The sequence below is a fragment of the Panthera uncia genome, chromosome C2 (assembly GCF_023721935.1).
Source record: "Panthera uncia isolate 11264 chromosome C2, Puncia_PCG_1.0, whole genome shotgun sequence".
In the NCBI taxonomy this organism is placed as follows: Eukaryota; Metazoa; Chordata; class Mammalia; order Carnivora; family Felidae; genus Panthera; species Panthera uncia.
The window spans coordinates 147,971,871-147,998,218 of NC_064810.1; the positions used below are offsets into that span (position 1 = coordinate 147,971,871).

A 26,348-nucleotide genomic window follows, 5' to 3' on the forward strand; every position below is an offset into this window, starting at 1 on the left:
TGCCTGAGCACAGAGCAATACCAGTAGAGACAGGGATGTTGTCATTGACACACAAGTCAGGGGAGTGAAACAAAACATCACCCGTCATAGAAGGAGGAAAGGGATCAGCCTGAGAACGGGAGAAGGAAGCACAAGTTGGGGGTTTCTCTCTCTCTTTTTTTTAAAGGTCATCTCATTTGTATTCACTGCATATTTTTATTATCCACATCTTGGGTAACACACCAATCCCATCCAGTGTCTGGCCCTTTAACCACATAAACACATAATAACCACCTGACAAAGACCTTGTTCAGCCATTGCCTTGGAACCTTCCCACTTGTATTTAACATGTTCTCACTCAGACCCTGTCTCTGGACAACTTTAAACTCAACCTTTTATCCAAACGTTCCTGCCTCATGATGTCTGGGTTCATTCTCCATCACAGAGGTATCCCTGTCACCTGGTTCTTGGCTTTTTCAAAATGACTTTTGCCACTTTAGCTTAGAAGAGAGGCAGTTTCTACCTGCTCTGCCCACTTCTTTGGTGGGGCAACTTTCAGATTACATGTAGCTACAGTCTCAGTGATGGAGCCTTCATCTGAATTACACCTGAATAACGGAGTGTTCTATCACTTCCTCTGACCCTCAACTCCTGGCTGATGCCTCGCTGGAGACTGATAACACCTCTCATCTGTGAGCGCGACTCTGATTTTTAGAAACAATAAGAACACCTCAGGTACTGCTGCTCTCTGCTTCTTCTCCAGCCGGACTCCAGAGCTAGGTTCTTTATCCTGAATCACGTCCTCAGATCCTGCAGCCCAGCACACTGAGGCATGCAAAAGAAAGAAGAAAAGCAACACTCTTCCATTCCCTCTGGCCCAGTCTCGTCCTTCCCTGAGCCGTCTGCTGCTGCCTGGGCTGTGGTGATCCCGTCTGCCTGGCACTCCAGTTTGGGCTGTCCTCCTCCAGCTCCGAGCCTGGGCTCCAGGCTCACCGCTGCAACCTGGGCGTGGCTCTCACTCATCCTGCTTCCTGAGGCCCGTCTCAAGGGTGACCTTACACCCTACCTCCAGAAACACAGACGTGACGAGAAAAGTCTATGACTTCTGGTAGTTCCGTCCTCCTCGCTCCAGGCTTGCAGAGCTCACGCATCCCTAGAAGACTCCACACGCCACACTGTGGTTGCGTGCCTGCTTCCCCGGGAGGCCAGAGCCTGTGTACTTTCAGGCACAGCAAGGGATCAGCTGCATGGCCACAGCATCCAGGGATGTTGGCTGAACTGCATCCTTAGAGAAGACAAAGGTATTAGGTACTGCCATATCACAGCATTAGCCAGTGTATGGTAGGACAGGGTAATCCACTGGTTCTCCAACTTTTCTTCAACACACAGTGCTGAGTGTCACCCCCTGAGTTTCTGAGTCAATAGTGTGCAGCAGGAGAATTTCATTTCCAACAAGTTCCCAGATGGTTCTGATGTTGCTCTCTAGGTTCCGATAAAACTTCACATACAATAACACGTGGCGGTCCAGATTTGGCCCGTGGGTCCATCGTTTGCCAATCTCTGCACGAGAAGGTTCCTAATGCTGAGCTATTAACTTTTCAGTGATGGTTGATCAGGCAAGAAATTAAAAAGCTAAGAGTTCATACTGCTGCCTCTAGATTCATGCAGTTTGCCAGAGGGTCACTTATTCTAAAGTAGTTCTAGAGATTCTGTGCATTCTGTCCTTGTTTAAAATCTGGTCTACGTATTTTTAGAGGTAACACCATTCATGCAAATGTAACTTTAAATTTTATATGCAGATTATGGTTGCTTTAACATATCCAATTCAGAAGCTTGGGCCGATGCTCTGAGGAAATGCAAGCATACTGCTAGCAAGTGAGGCCTGAGGGTCTCATCCCTGACGCTGGGCACTGTCAGTGCCTAATACACAGACCACCGGGGGTGGAGAGCAGCCTCAGTGCCGTTAGTCACAAGAGTGGAGGGAGGACCGAGTGAGCTCTCAGGATCGACTGCGGGACTCTCTGACCTCTTCTGGCCCTGCACACACTAGGTCTGCAGACACTGACGGGGAGAGCTAAGACTCGCTCTGAGGGCACAGACTGATGGACAAAGTTACCAATTTCCAATTTGGAGGCATCTTCCAACTCATGTTCTTCTCCATGGTGGCTCTTTATACCCTGGCGCTGGACTCTTCCCACAGTAACCTACTGCCTCTCCATGGTTGACTGGGTGTTGGGTTTTTTCTATATCTTTCCTGATTATCTGTCTAGTTGTTCTGTTAACTGTTCAGAGAGGTTGTTGAAGTTTCCATCTCTAATTGTTGACTTGACGATTTCTGGTTTCAGTTCTACCTGATTTTCTCTACCTATTTTCAAGGTCTGTTGTTTGGTACATGCACATTTAAGATTCCTACATCTTCTTGGTACATCAACCCTTTTTTAAGTAATGCCTTCTTCCTCTGTCTCTGGTGATTTTCTTTGCTCTGCAATATAGCTTATCCATTATAATATAGCCACTCCTGGTTCTTTTTTAATGTTTATTTATTTTTGAGAAGGAGAGAGAGACACACAGAGCATGAGCAGGGGAGGGGCAGAGAGAGACGGGGACACAAAATTCAAAGCAGACTCCAGGCTCTGAGTTGTCAGCACAGAGCCTGAGGCAGGGCTCGAACTCAGGTGAGGTGAGATCATTACATGAGCCAAAGTCGGACGCTTAACTGACTGAACCAACCAGGTGCGCCCCCTGTTGCTTTTTTTTTATTAAGTTTTGCATGATATATCTTTTTTCATACTTTCACTTTCAACCAGCCTCTATTGTTATGTTTAAGGCAGGTTTCTTATACACAGCATATCTTTGGGATGTGTCTTTTTATCCACTTTGCTAATTTGTGTCTTTAATTGGTTGGTGTATGTAGGCCATTTATATTTAACGTAATTATTGATATGTTAGGGCTTAAATTTGCTATTTTTTTTTTCTGTTTATTCTCTTGATTCTCTATTTTCTTTGTCCTGTCTTCCTACAGGTTACTTGGGCATTTTTTTAGAATTTCATTTTGATTTATCTAATGTTTTTAGAATGTTATCTGTATAACTTTTATAATGGTTAGTAGGTATGACATTTTATATATACAAAACATAGTACTGTCTACTAATGTAGTCATTTTTACCAGTGCAGGTGAAATATATTAATCTTATCTCCCTTTAAGTCCTTTTACCATGTTTACAACATAATTGCCTTAAATATTTCCTCTACATACATTTAGCATCACATCAGACAATGGCATAATTTTGCTTCAACTGTCAAGCATAATTTAAAAACCATATTTACCAGGGAATAAAAAATATTATATTTGCTCCTATTTTTGCTTATCAAATTCCTCTTTTCTGATGTTTTCAATTTACTTCTTTTGTCACTTCATTTCTGCTTAAAGAACTTTCTTTAGCCAGTCTTTAGTTTTTCTTCACCTAAAAATGTCTTGATTTTTCTCTTCATCCCTGAAGACTGTCTTCACTGTGTATTAGATTCTGGGTTGACAGTTCTCTCAGCAGCTAAAAAAAAAAATAGTAATAGTACCACTTCTTTCTGGCCTACACAGTTTCTGTTGAGAAATCTGCTGTCATTCTAATTGTTTTTCCCTTGTATGTAAGGTGCCATTTTCCTCTGGCTGTTTTCAAGATTTTTTCTTTTCTTAATTAAAGAAGAGCGTTTCTTTGAGTTCACCCTGTTTTAAATTCTATCCGTTTCTTAAGTCTGTAGGCTTGTGTTTCTTTCTTGACAACTTTGGGAAGTTTTCAACTATTATTTCCTCAAGTACTTTTTCAGCCTTCTCTCACCTGAAACTCTGATAACACGAATGTAAGATACCATGTGATAGTCCCACAGGCCACTAAGGCTCTGTTCATTTTTTTGTTTCATTTCACTGTCTCCTGTTGTTCACATTTGGTAAGTTCTATTGTTGTATCTTCCGGCTCATTGATTCTTTCCTCTACTCTTCCATTCTGTTCTTGAGCTTCAGTTACTATATTTTTCAGTTCAAAAATTTCCATTTTGTTCTTCATCATACCTTCTATTTCTTTGCTCAAACTTTCTACTCCTTTGTTGAGGCTTTTTGTTTTGTTTTGTCTGCTTGTTTCTAACATGTTCAAAATTGCTGGCTGAGCCATTTGTATCAAGGCTGCTTCCAAATACTGCCTATTCCCATCCTATCTGTCATCTCAGCGTGGGCATCTACTGACTGTCCACTTGCATTCAGTTTGAGATGTTCCTGGTTCTTGGTATGCAATTTTTTTGTTTACTGAAGCCTGTACATGTTTGTATTATGTTCTAAGACTCTAGGTCTTATTTAAGCCTGTTTTAGCTGGCTTTCTCTGACACCAGTGTGGCATTGTTGCTGCCAGATAGGGGGAGAAGTGTAGGCTCCCCACTGGTTTCTGTTGACACCCGGGGAGGAGGCTCCTCATTACTGCTGGGTAGGAACTGCAGCCCCCCCAAATGGTCTTCAGTAACTCCATAGGGCAGATGGCCTCATTATCTCTGCTAATGTTGGAAGTTTTGAGTCTTCCCTAGTCCTTCACTGACACCACCATGGCAGGGATGGGGAGAAGCACTTTGTTTCTGCCGGGTACAGGTAGAAGTCTGGCTCCCTACAGGGCCCCGTTTACACCACAAGAGAGGTGGGGGCTTGTTAGTGGCCACTGAAGCTAAGAGCTTCAGCTCCCTACCTGGCCTTCTCTGGGTGGGGCTGGGAGCCCCAGATCCTCTTCTTTGGTGTTTGGATCGAGGAGAGCAGTTGTTGTCTACAAGTTTTCAGTCTTGTTCAGCTACTCCTTTCCTGGTTCTTTGGCTTTTGTTGGATGGTCTTGTTTGTTTGGGGGGTGGCGGGGTGGGGGGGTTGAGGCTCTTTTTGTCTATGACCATTGCATTTCCAGCTGCCAGATATTTTACTTCCAAATCTCAGATTTATATGAGGCACAAAGAAAGCCCAGGGAACTTGCCACTGTGTCATTCTTCCGTTCCAGGGGCACTGAGCCAGTCTGCCTTCTTCCAGCTACCTTTCACAGTCTCCTTCCATTTGTCTAGATATAGTGTCCGGCGTTTTTAGTTGTACTTAGCAGAAGGAATAGGGAGAAGTACCTCTGTTCCACTTCCCGGAAGCAGAAATCAGCCAGCTGTTGGCATTTGTACAACGTACCTAGAGCTGGGCTGTAATATCCCACGTGAATATGCGTGAGTTTCATAATGAAGGATGCAAATTCATTTCTCAATTTTCAAAATCAAATGCCTTAAAAAACAAATTTATTTTAAATCATGATTATTTGTATTTCAACAATACAGTGGGCTTAACTTAAATATTCCCTTGAAAGTAGGTGGGGGTCGTGGAGTGTAGCTCTCCTGACATTTAAGTGAATGCCTAACTGCACTGCAAAACAAAGACTAAACAAGAGACACGCTGTCATGATTGAGGGAACAGGATGAGACTGCCAGTATCACTCACTGTGTTGCTTTATGTAACACGCTTAACTCCCAGGGACTTAGATTCCTCATTTATAAATCGAGCGGGCTATGCTTGAATTCAGGACTGATGTTTACATCCTATTTTAGCTCTTAAACCCATCATTTGCTCTAGAATATTTTCTCTCTACTTCAGAGAAGAAACGGAGGTTTGACAATGTCAGTTTTAGGGACAGGCTTCTCAACGTAAAGCTTTTCCAACCAGAGGCATCCTTTGCTGTTCCCAATAATGGCAACGGTGGACCAGAATCACCTCTGCGTCAGGTGGCTTTGAGCACATCAGCAATGTTGAGGGCTTTAATGTCACATGAGCGCAGAGAGCCTTCAGAATAAAGGGACTAAAGGATGGACGCTGTCTGTGCAGTGCTCGGAGGCCCTGCTGACTGTAGAGCTGTGACACGCAAGGTTTTGGAAACTGCCTTGGAGACAGAAATGTCGCTCCAGGAGAAAACAAACACTCTCGGTGGCAGCACCTAAGGTCAATTATAGTCCTGCTGGGGTGCCTGCCTGCGTACAGGGCTTCTACTTTATATTTAAAAGCTTCCCTTTCATACTTAAGCTGTCAAAGCAGAAAGTGTGATTTTCTCATAAATCCACTCTTCATGGGCCCACTGAGCCATTTTCTACTTCATATAGGAATACTTTGTTTCTATAATCAGAAAGAAAAGAAGCTACTAAACAGCCCTACAGAAGGTATGCAGGGCAACAGAAACTATATAGAGCAACCTCCCTAAATGAAAAGGAGTCAGAGTGTCCAAATCTAAGGGAAAAAAGTCTCCTTTGGCCACGGTGGGTCAGGACTCGAGTGAATATACAAAGTGGAGACAGACATCAAAGGTTCAAATAATTAGTATTTTTGGAAAGACAAATACCATATGATTTCATTCACGGGGGGAATTTCAACAAAACAAAAGAGGAAAGGGGGGAAAAAAGAGAAAGGCAAACCAAGAAACAGACTCTTAACTGTAGAGAACAAACCGATGGTTACCAGAAGGGAGGTGGGGTGGGGATGGGTTAAATAGGTGGCAGGGGTTAAGGAGGGCACTTGTCACGACGAGCACCGGGTGCTGTATGGAAGTGTTAAATCACTATAGTGTACAACTGAAACTAATACTACACTATATGTTAACTAACTGGAATTTAAATGAAAACTTATTTTAAAAGGTCCAAACAATTAAGCATCGGCTATAAAACAAACTCGAGCATTCCTTTCTACCTGTCGAGAATCATCTAATAATCAAAAAGAGAACGTATCTCGCTTTAGGAAAAGCCAAGCCATAAAACCATTTGAATGTATTAAACAGATATGAAAATATAAACATAACTGCAATGATTTAACTCCTGCACCAGATGAACCGGCCAAAAGCAAGCCACCAACAGCTCTTGCGAGTCCTTTCTATGTCCCAAATCTGTCCCCAGGGCTGTCCGTGTATTAATTCATGGGACCCTCACAGCCCCCAGATAGGCACCTCCATCATTCTTACTGCACAGTGGGAAAAGCAGAGCACAAAAGATCAAGGAACATATCCATGGTCACGTGTCAGGTGAGGCTTCTTCGGCTATAAAGCAAACCAACATTGATGAACTCCTTCGTTCTTGTATTTTCAACGAGACATGTAGTACAGTTGAGCATCTGGCCTTACATACCACCCCCCTGCTTTTGCTCTGAGGTTCATGTAAAAATGAATAAATACTGTGCCAAGGAAGGAGGATCAAAAATACGGTCAACAATGAATTTTAAGAGTTTTCTCTCCCTCTGTCACCACGCGTCACCAAAGCACGGCAGACAACGTAGGCCATTATGCTCTGCTTCAGGACCACACACAGATGTATTTTATGCTCTCACAGGAATAGAAGCTTCTAGAATTTTTGTCCTGGACTCCCCAGTTGGATAAACCTGGTTGTGGGGGAGCCGACCCAGGAGGGGAAGGAGAAGGCGAGGGAAGAAAAGGGGAGGACACAAGAGCAGGGTAGGGCAAGACCGTATGGCAAATGTCCAGGGTCTGGGGAAGTGTCGGTCCTCTTGGGGCTCAGAGATGCGGCTCAGGGAGGGACACAAGCCATAGACATCGGGCAGTCTGACCGGACCTTGCCTGAGCCTTGGTGCAGGGGAGGGTGGCAATCTGCCAAGAGCACTCAGGTAGATGCCAGCCCCGGTGTGTAGAGCAGTAGGGTAGGGAGCTCTAGAGACGGGATTCCGAGAGCAATACAAAACCATGTCTGTCTAACCAGTGGCCAGGAGCAGCCTTGGGAAGGGAGGAAATGCAGGCTCCAGGCACATTCCTGGCATGGAATGGGGCAAAGCAGGCCTTGGTGGCTATGAGTTGCTCAGCCCAGAAGACATAAAAGGCAAGCGAAGCATTACATTGTGGGAGACGACCAGCATTAAACCAGCACAGTTACTGGGGCTGACCACACACCAACATTTGGGGAAGCCTGGTAGGGGCAAAGGAGACACTCCATTCCTGAACTAATTCCAAAGACCCTGGCAACTTACTGGGTATGTCAACGTGTTGGGACCCAGAATCTACTTAGGCATGCAGAAGCTAGGCACTCTGGGTTTGGCCTGAGGCATGGGGAGAAGAATCAGCCAGGGCAGGATACTTGCCTCCTAGGCTTACACACATTAATAGTTAATGCAGAAGGGGAGCCCGTGAGTCAGGCCAACAGGGGCCAGGGTGAGCTGAAGAAGGCTGGGACTCGAGGCGCACCTGGGGCCGAGCTCTTCTTCGAATTGGAGGCCTTGCTCCAATTTCCAGCAAAGGAATCTCTACCCTGGACCAGGAGTCTCCCACTGGGGTGAAGGAGCCCATTAAAAGTCACCTGTGAGTCAAACAGGTTGTTCATGAATTTCCTTATGAACATGTCAGCTTAGGAACTGTTGGCTTTAGGAGCTGGTGGGGAGGGAAGGGAAGGCAGCTGCTGGCCACCAAGGCTAGGGTCCATATCCAGAAACTGAAGAAGTTCACGGAACAAGCAAGTTATTCTAGCAACACAGCACAGGGCGAGGAAGTACAAGAAATTCTGATCTCCATGTTGCCCATCTGCCCTCACCAGCCCTGTGTCTCTGGTGAGATGACTGTGTATGTGCCTGAACTACTGTGGTTAGAGACAGCTGCTTTTTCAGTGGCTGTGGAAACCTTCCTCCTTCCTCCCTTTCAAGTTCTGAAATCTGTGCACACCGAATGCCGAAGAAATGCCTTCCGCAGCCAGGGGTTGGAGGAATGAGGGCTAGGCCAAGAATTTGTGCCAAGAAGCTTTATCAGAGCCCAACAGAGTTGAAGCTCTGGCATTTGCAGTGGAAAAGTAAATAAGATCAGGAACTTAACACCACAAAAGCAACCTTGTAAGAAACTGTTATTAAAGACTATGGGATTACGGGGTGAATGGAACCAGAACCTCCCAATTAGTAACTACACATCTTCGACGGGCTACACATTTAAAAGTGAATGGAAGCTTTAGTATCATTCCCTTTTACCCTGCAACCACATTTGCAGCAACAAACTCCCCTGGCCATTCCTAAAGGCAGGCCCCATAGGCAAATATATGATAATTTAATTTTATGGTGCCAGAGACACTATACAAATTATGAAGATAAGGCTATTCTAAAGCCACATGTTATTTCAAAGGTCATGACATACTTGGTCAACCATTAACTTCAAAGAGACATCAAAGGATTTATTCCATCCTGAGATGTGCAAACTTTCTGCAGTAAATATAGCATGAACACAATGGACTTTCCTTTTAAACTACATAGTAAGGCCCAAACCAGGACATTATTCTGAGACCACTTTCACTTGAGAGAGACAACAATACTTGAAAGCAAAGGTCAATATACAATTTGGTAGCTAAGACATTGCCTGGACCCTTCAGATACCTAAAAACCTCATACAGAAAAGCACTAGCCCCAAACAAAATGGAGAAAGAAAGCTTACTTTTTGGTCTTATAAATTCCAAACTGCTTAACCTGCATTCCAAACGAGTGTTGTCCAATAAAAGCTTAATGTGAAACATGTATATAAAGTAGTCTAGCAATCACATTAAAAAAAAGAGGGGGGGTGGTGCCCGAGTGGCTCACTCGGCTAAGTGTCCAACTTCGGCTCAGGTCATGAACTCATGGTTTGTGACTTGGAACCCTGCGTCGGGCTCTGTGCTAAAGCCTGCTTCAGATTCTGTGTCTTCCCCTCTGTCTTCCCCTCCCTCACTTGTGCTCTCTCTCTCTCTCAAAAATAAATAAAACATTAAAAAAATAAAAACAAACAAAAAAACAGGGTACCTGGGTGGTTCAGTGGGTTGAGCATCCGACTTAGTTTCGGCTCAAGTCATGATCTCATGGTTTATGGGTTCAAGACCCGAGTCAGGGTCTGCACTGGCAGCACGGAGTCTGTTTTGAATTCTCTCTCTCTCCCTCTTTCTGCCCCTCCCCCACTCTCTCTCTCTCTCTAATAAATAAAAACATTTAAAATAAATAAATAAAAATAAAATAAACAATGGGTAAAATTAATTCTAACTATTTTTATTTAAAATGTAATTTTAGGTACGTTTTGTTTTCAATATAAAAATGATTACTGATATCTTTTATAGCTTTTTTTCACACTAGATCCTCGAAATCCAGAGTGTACTTTATATTTGGACTACATCTCAATTTGGACAAGCCATATTTGGTGAGCTCAATGCCACAGGGGACTAATGACTACTATAATGTCCCAACTACCCTTTCCCATATCCTAAATCAAGCCCTCCTAGCTCCCCCCTCCAATATGCAAAGCTTTAGCAAGCACAGGTACCAGATTTTCTAAGATGGCCCTAACTTCCCCTACTACGTCCCATGGCACCTGGGTGGCCTTGGTTCAATGCCAAGGCTGTGTGCTATCTATCTTAGTTACCGGCCTCAGCTCTGGGGTGAAACTGCCTCGGCTTGAATTTACCTCTCACTGTGTACAATCTGAGTAAGTTACTTAACATCTTTTCGGATCCTCAGTTTCCCCCTTCTGGCAATGGATAAGAAACCGTTTTTCTGAGGGTCACTAGAAATAAGAGGAGGTGACATTCTTGGAACACCACACTCTATCCCTTATGATCAGGAACAGTGGAAGCAAAACTACTGTCTTCCTCCACGGCCCCCCACAGGTCCCGATGTGGGGCTGAGAAAACATGTCCTTATTACTTTGCCCAGGATGCTTCCTGTTACCCAGACCTTTGTTTTAATCTGCTTAAAAAATCCTGTCCGTCTTCAAGAATCAGATCTAAAAATTCCCCTCTTAAGGAAGTCTTTCCTTTTTCCTACCTTCCACCGAGATGTAGGTATTCCCATGGGTCTGCCTTGATGGTTTTCTTTCTTTTTTAAAAAAAATTTTTGGGGCGCCTGGGTGGCGCAGTCGGTTGAGCGTCCGACTTCAGCCAGGTCACGATCTCACGGTCCGTGAGTTCGAGCCCTGCGTCGGGCTCTGGGCTGATGGCTCAGAGCCTGGAGCCTGTTTCCGATTCTGTGTCTCCCTCTTTCTCTGTCCCTCCCCCGTTCATGCTCTGTCTCTCTCTGTCCCAAAAATAAATAAACGTTGAAAAAAAAAATTAAAAAAAAAAATTTTTAAGGTTTATTTTTGAGGCAGGGACAGAGTGCAAGTGGGGGAGGGGCAGAGGGAAACAGAGACACAGAATCCAAAGCAGGCTCCAGGCTCTGAGCTGTCAGCACAGAGCCCAACGTGGGGCTCAAACCCACGAACTGTGAGATCATGACCTGAGCCAAAATCAGACAACTAACCGACTGAGCCACCCAAGTGCCCCTTGATGTTTTTATTTCTAACTCTCTAGAACATTCTAATTATACACGTAAGTCTTAACTATACGTGTAAGTCCACCTTCTGGACTATTCCTCAAGAACTAAGACACTTATTAAAATTATAAAGCTCTCCCTCTTTCCCTCTGCCCTTTCATTCCCTTCTCATTTGCCCAGGAGGGTCCTGACATTAAGTCCATGATTTTGAAATAATCCAACAACTCTGATTTAGTATATTTGACCTTTTCATTATTAATAAAAATTCTAATAATAAGTAAAAAGGAGATTCTTAAAAAAATCTTGGGAGGTCCCCTCTAGTTTGAGATTGATACTCTATACCCTGCGCCCCCCACCTGTTTCTGAGGTCCCTGCACCTGTCCCCACAGGTCTCCAGGCTCTCTCCCGATGTCTCCCGGTTCTGACTCTCACAGGGCCTTCCCCTTCCCAAAGTGACATTCAAACAGAACCATACCAGACCTTCCACTGGACTTTAAAATGCACCTGCTCTCGGGCTCTCTTCTTTCAGGGCCCTTCCAGGTGACTGGCTGGCCACGCTGATCTATTGCTGCAGAGGAAGGAGTCCCTCCTGTCCCCTCTGAGATGACAGATTCATTAACTGGACAGGTCAGTGCCACGGTGTCAGTGTGGAGTATGAGGGGCTACAAAGGGCCAGTGTGGAGATGTCAGGCAGAGGCACTCTGTGAACGCCCAGCTATCTCATCAACCGTAGGGCCCACTTATTCCAACCGAGTAAAGACAAGGCCATCGGACTTCCAAATTCAGAGACGGATACAACCGGGGGCCTTTGTTCATTCGTTAGCTCGATTTAAGCGTCCCAACAAAAGACACTGAGAACAAAGGCATTTTACTTTTTGAAAAAGAAACTTCTTGAACACTCAAGTTCTTGTAATACGATTTTAATTTGTTGAAAATTAAAATGAATTTTGAATGAAGAAGGATCACTGACCCATTTTATTAAAAGTACTGTGTTCTTTCTACTTTAATAAAAAAGGGCGATGAATCCTCAAAGGAGCGTCCGTATAACAGACTAGAAACACAAACTGTTTCTAGACTGGGGGAGACGCTTCTCTTCCCTACAGGGCTTCTTCCACACGCCTGGCAGCTCTTATTTCCTCAAGACACTTGGACCTGACTCTTGTGCGGTGGAGTACCGCCCTCCCCCACACGGGGCAAAGCAGGTGCGGGTCCTATCAGAAGTGAGCAGTTGAGACCAGGGGGCGGCAGAAGCAGGTCTCCAGGTGCATTCGGTTCCCTTTCCTTAACACAGGGAAAGGGGGAGAAGCTCGCACACCGCCATCCCCCATCCCCGAGAGCGTCTCAGACAAAGACAGGCAGGAAGCGCTCTCAACCCTTCCCTCCCTTCCTTCCGCTGGCCCGGTCCAGCCTGGCCCCGCGGTGCGTGGTAGGCTTAAGGAGACCGCCAGTTCAGCGAACGCTGACAATTAATGGCCAGTCGCAGTTACAGGAAACCACTTCATTACCTCTAACCCCCGCTCCACCACAGACAGGTCCACTAGAGCACCAGCAAAGGTTTGGAAGTTATCCAGCTGTTAACTAGCTTCTGGCAAGCATGTATTAAATGAAAACCTGTAAAGGCTGTGTCTATCTCGTAAATGCCTCTGAGACTCAATTTGAACACCAGAGTACCGTGCAATTAACAGTCACTGTTAAAACCACTTTGTAAACGCGCCTGACAATGTAAAATCATAGGGTCTAAACTATGATGCGGCTGCGTGTCTGGAGTTCTTTCCACGGTATCTTCTACCACACGAGGGGCCAGATGGTGGAAGAAGGCCAGGAGCCCTGGCATCCAGAACCTCAGGGCCTGGCCAGGCTCTCCCACTATCTGCACTGTTTGAGCCTGCTTCTTCAGCTGCAAGTCAAGGGCAGAGAAATAACGAATACTCGGGTCCCTTTGAGCTCCCAGAAACTATATTATTCAAAGCAATACTAGAGTATGTTGATGTTACAAATAAACCCCGAGGCCTCAGCGATTTAACCCAATAAAAGTTTATTTCTTTGTCACATAAAGTCCCTTGCTGGCCATCAGAAACTCTGCTCCATCCAATGTCTTAGGGATTGGGCTCCGTCCATCCGGTGATGCCACGTTTCAACATGAGGCCTCCAGGGTCCCCACAGCGGGCAGGGGGATAGAGAGGAGTATCAGCTTTCAAGTGTCTTGGTCCAACAGTGCCACGTACCCTTCCTCCCACAGCCTATTGGCCGGACTTAGTTACATGGCCTCGACCTCACCGCAGGGGAGGAGGGGAGGCTGGGAAATGTGCAGGAACACATGACATATTTGGCGAGCACTCTCTACCTCCACCGTACGGATGACACCTCATTTATTTATTTTACTAATTTAATCTGTTTATCTGAGCAGATATTGACAGAGCATCACGATAGGCTACATCACAGAAGAAAAAGAAGTTCTTCAAATTAAGTATGCCAGAAACACAGAGAGGCAGATAGAGAGAAGGGAACGCCAGGCCAAATGCCCAGTACTCAAGCGAACACAGCCCCCGAAGAGGGACGAGGTACAAGTCCGGGGCCGGGCCCTCTGTAGGCTACCACAGGGAGACTGGCACGCTCAGATGCATGCTGGGCCTCCTGGATCTGAGTCACATGGGAAGCACGAGGAGTCCAACAAAGAAGCAGCACGACTTGGCCGTCCCCACCCTCAGCCTTACTGCCCTATGGTGGTCTGTCCACTAGTCTGCCTACAGCCTAGGAAGCTATGTTTAGCACTTCTTCCTCCAATCAGGGCCTTGCTCCCCCTCTGAGGCTTTGTTGCTGCCATAAATGATGTCATCAAAATCCTGGCTGGCCCAGAACTTCAATGGAGCCTGGTGCCAGGCTCAGAGCTGCTAAAGATACCACACTGATCCCGGCCGGGGTTCCCACACTCCAACCGTCCCCAGAAACTCAAATTCTAAGGAATAAAGTGGTTGGGTAAGATTCTGGAACAGCATGGCCTTCAGTGCAGCAGATATGTCTAGTTACTTTTTTCTACCATACAAAGATTCTTTAAGAGTTGCATAACTAAGGAAAGAAGGCAATAGAGAAACTTCACACGCCGATGACGAATCTCATTAGCTGTTAGGGCACACCGTTGAACACGGCATTGAACACACTGAGTTTTTATACAAATTAACTTTATTATTCTCAGTGAATCCTGTGTAGACAATATATTGAACCCAGTTTCCTCTGTCAAGGAGACCAACACTAGAAGTAGAGAGGGCAGTCAAGCAAAGAAAAATGTAGAAACCTGAAATCCATGAGAGGCTGTGCCTCTCAGCAGGCATCGCTGATGCCTGGAATTATGGATCCAAGACCGAAAGAACAGGGTCCATCGCATGGGTTGCCTTCCCCCCACCCCACCCCCAAACACTCTATCCACAGAGGTGAAGTGAAAGTGAGGACAGACTTTCCAGAAATGTCAACTTTCCTGCGAATAGGACAATGTTCCCATACAGCAATGAACCAGCTTCTTCTGGACTCCTTTTGACCTCCCAGGTTCAGGAAGCTGGGTACCAAGCCTAAGAGAAGAGGTGATAGAAGGAGACATATCCACATCCCTTGGACCGCGAGTGTGCTCTGGGTTCATGCCACCGGAGTGCTCGTCACCTCTGCACCTCACGGCCCTGACCAGCAAGTCCAGATGGCAGACTAAACAAACACTTAGCTGCCTCTCCCTCCTTCCCAAGACTACTTCAAAATGACAGCAAAGAAATAAAAGTGCAATTAATTTATAAAAGTAAAGAGAAAAGAACAATCAGCCACCTGCAGGTTGCAGTGAAGTTCTAAAAAAGGAGAGGGAGCACAGATAATTTGTTCCATCATAATTACTTAAGGGCTGCTTGCTGATTTTCAACATTAGCGTCAACTTCTGAACAAAACTGGAGAGGCTCAAGTATGTTTGCAGAAGAGCCTGTGAACGGCCTCGGCCTTGAGTATGTAAGAGCAAAGATAGATGTGAGCTAAAGAAAGCCGAAGGAGTGGTAGAGGGAAGGCAGGGGCACCAATATGCACATCTGCACTGTCAGAATCAAGAAGGGATAGGAAAAGTTGACGGGGTAAGACTCAAAGGTCTGTATCTATCATATAAGGTTGAAAGACGACTAAGAGAAAACCAGGCCAAAAGTAATTCAAGAAATATCAAGAAACAAAGATAAGAAACATCAAGAAACAAAAGCTAATGGTAGCGTGAGTGAGCAAAAGCCCATTCAGAGCAGAGAACTGAAGGAATGTCTAAAATTGATTCATCAAGAAACAGCAACATAAGCATACTTTTTAGATTTATGGGGGTAATTCCAGGGAGACTAAGAGCTAAGAACAAGATGATTAAATATGAAGCAGAGGGCATTGTGCTTTTCATTATAAGATCTTCTTTACCATTTTGATTTCTACTGTCTGCATGAAATCATCTGACAAAAACAGAAAAAGCAAAGAATAAAATCAACCGAGTATAATGTGCATTTCTACACTTGTGCCTGAGTAGATTAGACCCAAGCTCCCTGGAAGGTAGGAACAGAAATCAACATGTCTTGTGTTCTCCAACATCCTCTATTTTGTAGCTTCAATGCTGTTGTGTGTCTTAGAGCTAAGTGCATCGGCATTCACTCTACTGAACTTGCAAATAAGTGTCCCCTCCGCTTTCTGGTACTGCATGTCTACCAGTCTCAGGACTGTCCAGGTCTTGGTCTCTCTCCAAACAGTCCCACTCTACACATAGTCTTTCATGAAATTAAATGTTCAATGCCCCACATCTGCAGCACTGGGAAAGCACGCAATCTTACTGATATGGGGTCCACAGAATCACTTTATGTAGTAAGACCTCTGCGTGCGCATAAGAGGTGATACATAAGAGCTGATGTATACACCCCAGTTGTGATGTGACTGTGCCCATCATAAGCTGCTGGGGGGAGTGGGGGACAGGCATCTTCTGGTCGCTCACTGGGAGCCCTAGAAAAAATGGAGGCTGTAACATTCCACACTGTGCCCTTCTCCACTCACCCACCTTGACGACCATGCTGTCCTTTCTGCATGTGTTAAAATATCCCACCCAACCTAAATACATGGTTTTGGGAGAAGAAAAAGAACACTTAAGTTATGGATAAGAAATTTTTTAATAGAATTTGGAGGGAGATCAATGGAAAAAATTGCCACAAAGGACCTTCTTAGGGGAAAATTACAACAAAACTAAGCTCCATCTCTAACTCTGCCTGACCATGAGAACAACAAATCAAAAGTAAAACTATTCCTGGGAGGCACCCAGTCCTGCTCTGGCCTGCTGATTTAAGTCAGAAGTCATGACAAAACTAAGGGACTTTAGATTCAAAACATTTATTAGTGAGTGGACACTTTTCATTCTCCGTTGAAAACACTCACCGTAAAAAGACCTTTTAAAAAAAGACCACCGGATAAACTTACCAAATAACAGGGGATAGTAAGGAATTATTTTAATTCTGTTAGCTGTGAACATGCATTATGCCACGTAATAAAGCGCCTTTTCTGAGATGCATGATGAAGTATTTCAAGGCAAAATAATACCATGTCCGCAACTGCCTTTGGATGCTGGTAGTTGCTACGACTGGAGTGGATACACGCTGGTTTTTTGTACTTTCTACTTGTGTGAACCTCCTTAAGACCAAGCAATTTGACCTCTAAGTATTTGCTTAAGAGAAATGAAAGCACAGCCCACACAGAGACTTGTACAAGAACGCTTATAGCAGCTTGTTCGTAACAGCTAGAATCTGGAAAGGACGCAATTAACAACAGGAGGAGGGGTCCACAAGCTGGGGCAGCATGGATCACCCCGGGGAGTCCTACCAAGCAAAATAAAGGAACTAATTGCTGATGTACACCACAACATGGATGAATCTCAAAGCCACCGTGCTGAGCAAAAATAAATAAATACATACATACATACATACATACATCAATACAGCCAGATCCTAAAGAGTACCTACCATGTAATAGGAATCAAAACAGTCAGCCCCGCGTCAGGCTCTGTGCTGACAGCTCAGAGCCTGGAGCCTGCTTCGGATTCTATGTCTCCCTCTCTCTCTGCCCCTCCCCTGCTCACACTCTGTGTCTCTCTCTGTCTCTATCAAAAATAACTAAGCATTAAAAAAAAATTAAAAAATAAAGAAATCAAAACAGTCACTACTACTGAGACAAGGGGACTGACTGGAGGCAGGGAACTGTGGGAGATGATGGAATGTTCTACATCTTCATTAGCATATTGGTTACATTTATGTGTGTGTGTGTATACATCCATCCATATATATATATATATATATATATGTTTATTTATTTATTTATTTTGAGAGAGAGAGAAAGAGAGAGAGAGAGGCCGGGCAGAGAGAGAGAGAGAGAGAAAAAGGGAGAGTCCCAAGCAGGCTTCGTACTGTCAGTACCTGATGCAGGGCTCGAACTCATGAACTGTGAGATCATGACCTGAACCGAAATGAAGAGTCAGCTGCTTAGCCAACTGAGCTACCCAGGCACACCCATTTGTGGATATATTTAATCAAAGTTCAACTACACGTGTAAGCTATGTGCACTTAACTTTATGTGAAATTCATCTTAGAAACCAAAAATGTAATTCCATACAAAAATACAATGATGCTTGGTTTGACTTCTCATTACAAATGAAAACCCAAACCTGACTCTATGTTCTTCACAACACAAGCTAGCCCAAGGAGAAACATTTCACTCTGGACTTCTGGAGAGGACAGCTGCTAAGGGCTCAATTATGAATGAGACCACGGCCAAGTGAAGATACCTTGGGCACAGAAGACAAGGTCACTTGCCAACATAAGGTATCAAATCATATACGAGCCCTGCAGATTTATGGGTATTATTTGCTTTTGTCAATTCTGGGCTTGCAGAAATTTTACAGGGCAGGAAGTAGAAGTTGCTGGAAGTTAAGGGCTCCTCACATCTTTTATAGATTCCAAACTTACTTACTAATGCTGCCTGGGGACTCAGAGGAGAGCAAGGCGGGGAGGGCAACCATTAAGGGCAGCAAGTGGGCGTGAAGAAAGGTTTCCATTAGACCAGGAGGAGACCACAGGTCGTTAGGCAGAGTGGCAGGGGGACATCTACACTGGATGTGGCAACACAGCAGCCCAACCAACAGGACCACGTGGCCTGAGATAATGGGCATCAAAAAAGAAACCTATGTGGATGGACAGGTAACCAGAGAGAATCTCCAATACCTCAGGACTATACCCACCTGGGATCTTTGCAGAAGCAGGGCGACAGGCCACCCAATAATGACTGAGTTCTCCACCAGCCTATCAAGATGGGCTTAGAATTGATCCACACGTCAGCATGGGGACCAAGATCCACAACAGCACGGGCGTGAGGTCTAATGATGACTTTACTCTGTGGGCTCATCATCACAGCGATGATGATGTCTCTCTCCCCCCTCCCACAGCGAACCAGAAAAAAGGATGTGTCAAATCTTCAGACACCTGGTCCGGGGGCAGATTCTGCAATGCTCCCAAGCAACGGCTTAGAAGCCCTGTCACCTCTTCACACATTTCATTTATACTCTTGTATCTAATTCTGTTTTTGTGACCAGAGTACCTTCTACAGCCAAGCACAGGCATTGCTGAAACCAGTTTGGTATATAAATGCTCAGTGACACCATCCCACTGCCCAAGGTGGGGAGGTGGGAGGCTGGTACAACGTGATCCTGGGCACACATACCAAAGCTGCCACCAAAACATACACGTAACTTTTGACCCGGCTCATTCCAGATCAGCCCTGAGGATGAGCAGGAGTGTCAGTTTCCTGGGAATGTCTTCTATGCCCCCCAGCATCTAACCCGTTCTTTTGTGTATGCTCTGATGAAGCATCCTGCAATTTTCCTTCAGAGCACTCTCCACAGTTGAAGTTATATAGCCAATTGTAGGATTGCTTGCTTAATGTGTGTCATTGTCCCCGGGCAGGACATGTAACTGTTTCACTGATCTTCTATACTCAGTACCCACCATGGTGTTTGGCACATGGTAGGCACCCAATAAATGTCTGTTAAGTATCATTTCCCCACAGCCCACAGGCAGTTTAACCTAGGAATAAACTGAGGAAAGAGCCCTAACCTTCACTTAAAATGTGCCATTATTTTTTTTAAAGTCTACCCAGAGCACACTAAATCATAATGGACCGCCCAGGTATGTTTGGGAAATCCGAAAGGCCCTGCAGAAGCCCGCTGTTCCTCCTGCTGAAGGCCGGGTCTACAAAGTCAGGCCAGTGTCTGTGACTCCCCATCCCCTGCCACCTTGGGAGAGTGCACCGTTTGGGCACAGCAGACGGAGGTACTTGTGGGATGTCCCGGGAGGGCCATCTGGAAGCCATGTGCTAACCGTTCTCCAGAGTGTACTCTGTAGGCCTGGACTCAGGACAGAGAGATTGGCTTGAGGCACAGACTATCCATCCTATCTGCCTGTCACTCCAGTTCGTGAGGATTCCGTCCTGGCTCGCCATCTTGAAAGGCTTCCCCAAGTCATGGTGCTTCCACCACTGGTCAATGTTCTCCGACTATCTATGTCAGTTACTATGATCTACATATATATCTTTAACAACTCATAAGCACTTTTTAAAAGTTTATTTATTTTGAGAGAGAGAGAGCGAATGCATGAGCAGGGGAGGGGCAGAGAGGCAGAGAGAGAGAGAATCCCAAGCAGGTTCTGCACTGGCACTGAGGAGCCAGATGTGGGGCTCAAACTCACAAACCATGAGATCGTGACCTGAGCCGACCAACTGAGCCACTCAGGCGCCCCCATAAAGCACTTTTAAATGCATCATTTATTTCAGTATTTACAACAACATAATGGAATAGATAGGGCAAGTGCCTTTAGTCCCATTTTTTTAGAGGTTCAATTTAAACCGAAGGAGTAAGTGGATTTCTAAGGGTTGGGGCTCAAGCTAAGACCCAAACTCATACTTTGAAACTCTAAAACCAGACTCTCTTCACCACCTCGGGCTATCTTTTGGTTAAACAAGATCCTAACTACAAGAAAGACAGAGGAAAGAAAGGGAAGGAAAGGGAAATACAGAAAGGGGAAGGGAGAGGAGGGGTAGAGAAGAAGGAGAGAAGAAGGGAGGGAAGGAAGAAGGGCTAGGAGGGAGGGAGGGAGGATGGAAGGAAAGAAGGGAGACAGTTTTGAAAAGGCTTCATCTAGTATATATAACTGAGAGAAATTTGGGAAACAAAATCCTGGCTCTGTCCCCAACGAGCCGTGCTACTCTGAGCAAGCTTTGCAACCTCTCTGTGCTTGGGTGCCTCCAGGTAACGTGGAGATCCACCTTATAGAGACTCCAGGGAGGAAGCAGTAAGATGACTTTACAGAGTACCCAGGGCAGTGCCAGTTCACGGTGACTGCTTTGCACCTTCTAGTTCTCTTTTCGTGAATTCATTTCCATGACCTAATTGTGCTGAATTCTTCAGTCCCACTAGCTCCCCTTCTGTTCTGAGGACATTTAATTCACACTTCCACCACCTATTTATTTGCCGCACTTTATGTCCACGCTGAAGATCATTAGAAACACTGCATAACTTCTAAACCCAATCCTACCCCCACCAAAGCTCACGAGAGAAACCAGGTAAATAAAAAACAGCTGATCAGGAGGAAAGACACGTAATTCAAATTAAAACTTTAAAATAAAAATCCTCCATTCTGAGTGTTATGGTCATTTAAGCAAATATTAAAGAATTCAAAAACGCCTGCTATAACACAGCTCCCTAGATTCTCCCATGCACCCTAAATCCAAGCAATGCCGAAAAGGTGAGGCAAATGTTTTGATGATTTCGGTGGTTTTGAGGTGGTGATGTCTCAACCTCTTCTTACCCAATAATAAGGTCCTAGGCCAAATCATTCAGAGTTTGGTCAGCATTCACGGAGGCATGTTGACTGGGCTTTGGGTAGAAGGACAACAGTGATGGCTGTCTTCAGAGGAAAATCATCCACTCCCAGGGACAGAAGAGGTGCTGTGTCACTCCTCTTGAGGCACTGATGGCTTCAAGTATCATTCTTTCCTAACACATGCAGGTTCCCACGAGTGTGCATTTGTATGGAACTGCAGGAGAGTCACGGACTACTGGCCAAAGGCCAAGAGTCCTCAAAGAAAGATGGCGCCCACCTTGGCAAGCTACTGTAATGGCAACTGCACAGTCTTTAAAAATAAGTCTCCCCAAACCAAGCCATAAAGCAACTCTTCTACGCAGTCCAGCACATGACTCCAGTGAAGCTAAGACAAGTATCCACAGTCAGAAGACACTGAATACACTCTTGGTTTACCCATACCCGAGTCTGCAGGAGATGAGGCATGATACACAGCTGGTCTTTATGACTCCTAGAAAATAGGAAGACTGCTTCTTCAAGGCACACATAAAGATGGCCATATAGATTGACAGCCCATCTACACTCATCCATCTGTCCCACAGATATTTAGGGCATGCCTACTATGTGCCAGGCCCAGTGCCCAGAGCTTGAGGCACAAAACTGAGTTAGACATGAGTCTTGTTGGTGGTCCCGTTGAGGAGAAAAGCTGGATAACGCGGCGCAAACACACTACCGTGCTGAAACTGGTCTCAGTGGAAATGAGTGGCCACAAACCCCCAACAGTCTTAGTGTTGACTGGCATTATACTGTACTTCCAGGCTCTGCCTACTCTGCTGCCCTTTGGTGGCCATTTCTATTACAAAGTGTTTATCTCTGGCTTGGATTTCCCACCTGAACGCCAGATGCAAGTACGGAATTGCCGACTTGACATCTCTCTGCTTTTCTGTCTTCTCCACTCGGTGAAAGGCAACTTCATTTTCTCAGTCACCCAAGCCACAAACCTCACGGTCTTCCCTGACTCTGTGCCCCCTTACACTGCATATCCCAGTAAGGAAATGCGGCAGTATTCACTGTTGGCTCAACCTCTGACACGTATCCAGGATCTGACCACCACTCACCACCCGCTGCACCTCCCCTGCTCTGAGACAGCCCGACCTTTCACCTGGACCGCTGCCTCCTATCAGTTCCTCCGCTGCTAGTCCCGCCTTTCTGTGATGCCTCCCCCCCACCCCCCACCGAGCAGCTACAGCGACCCTATAAAGCAGATGTCAGGCCACCATGTCTCCTGTGCTAAAAACTCTGTGATTCCTCCACCTAGAGTGAGATTCAGGGCTTTACCACAGATTCTCTACTTACTACATGGTTTGAGCTCAGGCTGTTGCTGAGATTTCATTCTGTACTATGTTTCTTTGGCTCACTCCCTCCTAGCTCCTCGGGGAAACATACAAGGCATGTCCTTAAGTCAGAAAGTTGACTTCTGTGGGTCCCTCTGCTGTGCCTAATGTCCCCCCAGGTAGCCGCAGAGCTCCCTCCCTCGCTTCCTTCAGATCCCTGCCCAAATGTCCCCAACGTCCCCAGAGAGGTCTTCCCTGAGCAGCCCACGGAAAAACAGCACCTGCCACCCTCCTCCAGTCTCTGCCCCTTTCCCTGCTTTATCTTTCTTCATGGCTCTCACCGCTACTGAACGTATCTAAACACATTTTTATTTGTTCATCTCCCCTCTCTCTCCTCCCTCTAGAGCAGTGCCATCCAACAGAAATATGGCATGAGACATACACAGAATTTTGAATTTTCGAGCAGCCATACTAGAGAAAGTAAAAAGAAACCGTGAAAATTACATTTAATGTTTTTTTCTTTCCCCTCGTATATCTCGTATAACAAGAGCATTTCAAAAATGAAGTCAATACAAAATTATTACTAAGGCAGGACACATTGTCGGGCACTAAATTTGAAATGTGGTGTGTATGTCACACAGCATATCCCAACTCAGGCTCATCACGTTTCAAGTGCTCGGTAGGCACCCATGATTGGTGCCTAGAATATAAACTCCATGGGACAAAGACTAGGTTTGCTCACCATGTTCCCAGCAGCTTGAACCGTGCCTGGCACATGGTTTGTAAATCAATTAATTATTTAATTAACAGGTGGGTTTTTTTTTTTTTTGTCTTCCTTCAAACAAGCACATATTAACCATATATAATATGCCAGAGAAAAAAACCCATGATAGAAATAGACATGATTATACTAGAGTGCTTATAATCTAGTCAGGGAGGTAATACGTAAAGAGCTGGAAAGCCTGACGTACCCCAAGTGAAAAGGAAAAAAACCCCACATTTTAAGCTGATTAGGAAAGAACATGGTTGGGGCTCAGATGTCGCACAGCCCTGGCTATTTGGAGGAGTGGAGGCAGAAGGCCATAAGGATTATGACAGTTCCCAGGATGACAGTGATAAAAGCTGGACTTGGGGAAAAGTCGGGGACAGATGGTGAGGAGGCAGATTCAGCAGTGCCTGGTCCAGCCCTGCGTGGGGACCAAGTCAGAGGAGGAATTACAAAGGGGTTTTGAGCTCAGTGGCTAAGGAAGAAGACAGTGCCATGATAAACCCATCAGATTCCAAGGGAAAACAGACGGATGGACGAGGGCAGGTAATGATGACTTACTCTCTAGTTCCAACACACTAGACCCAACATATGACCTCATTTTGATCACTCTGACCTCTTCCAAATTTAGTCATTTCTACCCAAATGAGCAGCAACTGTATTTCTCAGAACATTCCACGAGGAAATGCCAACTAGAGCGTTGGAAGAGCCCCCCTCTGGGCCTCAGTATCCTCCTCTATAAAATGAGGAAGGTGGTGCTAGGCCAGGTGACCCCAGCCCAGCCAGATGGCACTTTTCTTATACCAGGTCTTTGGAACTCTTTTTCTGCACCATGGGAGTTGAGTATTCTAACAGGAGATTGTACAGACTCTGTGAGTCTAATTCTTCCAAGAACTGTTCACCTAACACTTTATTCTTCAGCAACAGGAAGATTACTACCTGCCAACAGGAAAATTAAAGCCAAGTTGCAAGCTCCAAATAGCCACTGTCATCACAAGGTATACTTTTCCTGCAGCTGAAACTGTGCAGGGTGAGAAGCCCAAGGAAAACCTTGATGGGGAGGCATGTTTCCGAACGGGCACTATGGTGCCCAGCATTGAAGCTGGTGAGCCTTTCTGTGAAGGACAGGGCAGTCTTCCTATAAACAGAAGTGTGTGTACATGACATAAAGACTTCGAACTCGGGGCTAGCGGAGAGGAACATTCTCAGGAAAGCTGTCCCGTGCTACCCAGGAGGGCAACAGAAGCATCTCACCTTAGCCGTTCTTCCTCTTTTTTGCGAAGATTGAAGTCTCGTTGAACCACCTGGAGGACATGCTCCGTTTCGTCGTCGGTCAGACCAGACAGGTCCAGCTTCCTCCCCATGATTTAATACCCAACACAGATGATAACACAAGACCTGAGAAATCAAGGAGAGACCACAAATTGAGGGCAAGAGGAATGCGCTCCAGGGACCAAAATCAACCCATTTTTTTATTCACATGAAATTAATACGGTTTCATCTAAGATGGTGCCTTGCTCTGCTCTCATATTCAGCAAACATTTACAGACGATGTCAGGCCGCAGAGAAAGGGAGAAGGTACCTGATCATCTGCCAGTCTCATTCATCCCACCCAACCCTTAAATTAGAAAAAAAGACATAAATTACTTTTTTCGATGCAATGAAGCAAGCATACAAGAGAGCTAGTGGCCCTAGCCACTAAATGCCAAAGACAGGATCCAAAACTTCTAAATTTTTGTGACTTGAAGTTTTAAATTCTAAGTATTATCTATAATTCCAAGATAAAATAAATTATAATACTTTTTAAAATATCCTATATACACTATATCCCCTGAACTTCTTTTTTAATGTTTATTTATTTTTGAGAGAGAAAGAGAGAGAGAGAGAGAGAATGAGAGGCAGAGGGGCAGAGAGAGAAGGAGACACAGAATCCGAAGCAGGCTCCAGGCTCTGAGCTGTCAGCACAGAGCCCGACGTGGGGCTCGAACTCACAGACCACGAGATAATGACCTGAGCCAAAGTCAGAGGCTTAACTGACTGAGCCACCCAGGAGACCCTATCCCCTGATCTTTTAATCATATGGCTATAAAATATAAACTAGAAACCAATAAACTCTCTTCTGCAAAAGGAAAAAATATAGTAAAATCATCTTATTTAGCCATTTTCTCAGCGGTAGAAAAGATGGTATTTGAAAGGAGAACCTCCCAGCCGCACATGCCTAGAAATCACGGGAAGCAGTATTTTTGAAAATCATCTTTAATGAAGAGCTGTATCCATTTATAAAATCAAACACATAATTCCAGAAAATCGCCTAGAACTGAAGACCAGCATAAACCTGAATGCAACCATCCTCCATAAAGTATTAGCAGAACCAATGCAGCAAGATTTCAAAAAGATGATTATATACATAGACCAAGTGGGTTTTATCTAAACAGTTCCAGGTTGGTTCAACATTCAAAATCAACCCGTGTAATTCACCACATTAACAGAATAAAATGGAAAAATCATACGATCGGTTCAATGCCCATTCGTGACAGGAGCCCTCTGCAAACTTAGAGTACAAGGAAATTTCCTCCATTATATATAGGGCAGGGCATTGATGGAAGGAAGGAAGGAAGGAAGGAAGGAAGGAAGGAAGGAAGAGAAAGAGAGAGGGAAGAAGAAGAAGAAGAAGAAGAAGAAGAAGAAGAAGAAAGGGAGAGAGAAAGAAAGAAAGGAAGAAAGAAAGAAAGAGAGAGAGAGAGACAGAGAGAGAGAGAGAGAGAGAGAGAAAGGGAAAGAAAGAAAACCTAAACTAAAATTAACATCATACTCAATCACAAAAGACCAAATGCTCTCCCTAAAGGTCAAGAACAAGGCTCAAACATCCACTCTCACTACCTCTACTCAGTGTGGAATGCCTTTATTATAAAGCTACATTAATTAAGACAGAGTGGTATTGACATACAGGCAGGTGTATTAGTTTGCCAAAGCTGCTATAACAGAGTACCACAGACTAGGTGGCTTGAACACCAGAAAAAGTTTCCTCATGGTTCTGGAAGCTAGAAGTCTGAGATCCAGGGGTCGACAGGGTTGGGTTCTTCTGAAGCCTCCCTCCCTAGCTT

General features: G+C 45.1%; 1 protein-coding gene across 1 annotated transcript in view; it reads right to left on the minus strand.

Annotated features, from left to right (window-relative positions):
• Positions 1-25,839, minus strand: part of MYRIP (myosin VIIA and Rab interacting protein) — a 317,497-nt gene extending 291,658 nt beyond the window's left edge. The window contains 1 exon segment of the mRNA XM_049628960.1: positions 24,499-25,839. Within this exon segment, the coding sequence (XP_049484917.1) occupies positions 24,499-24,608 (110 nt within the window). The 5' untranslated portion in view covers positions 24,609-25,839.
• Positions 25,840-26,348: the final 509 nt, after the last annotated feature.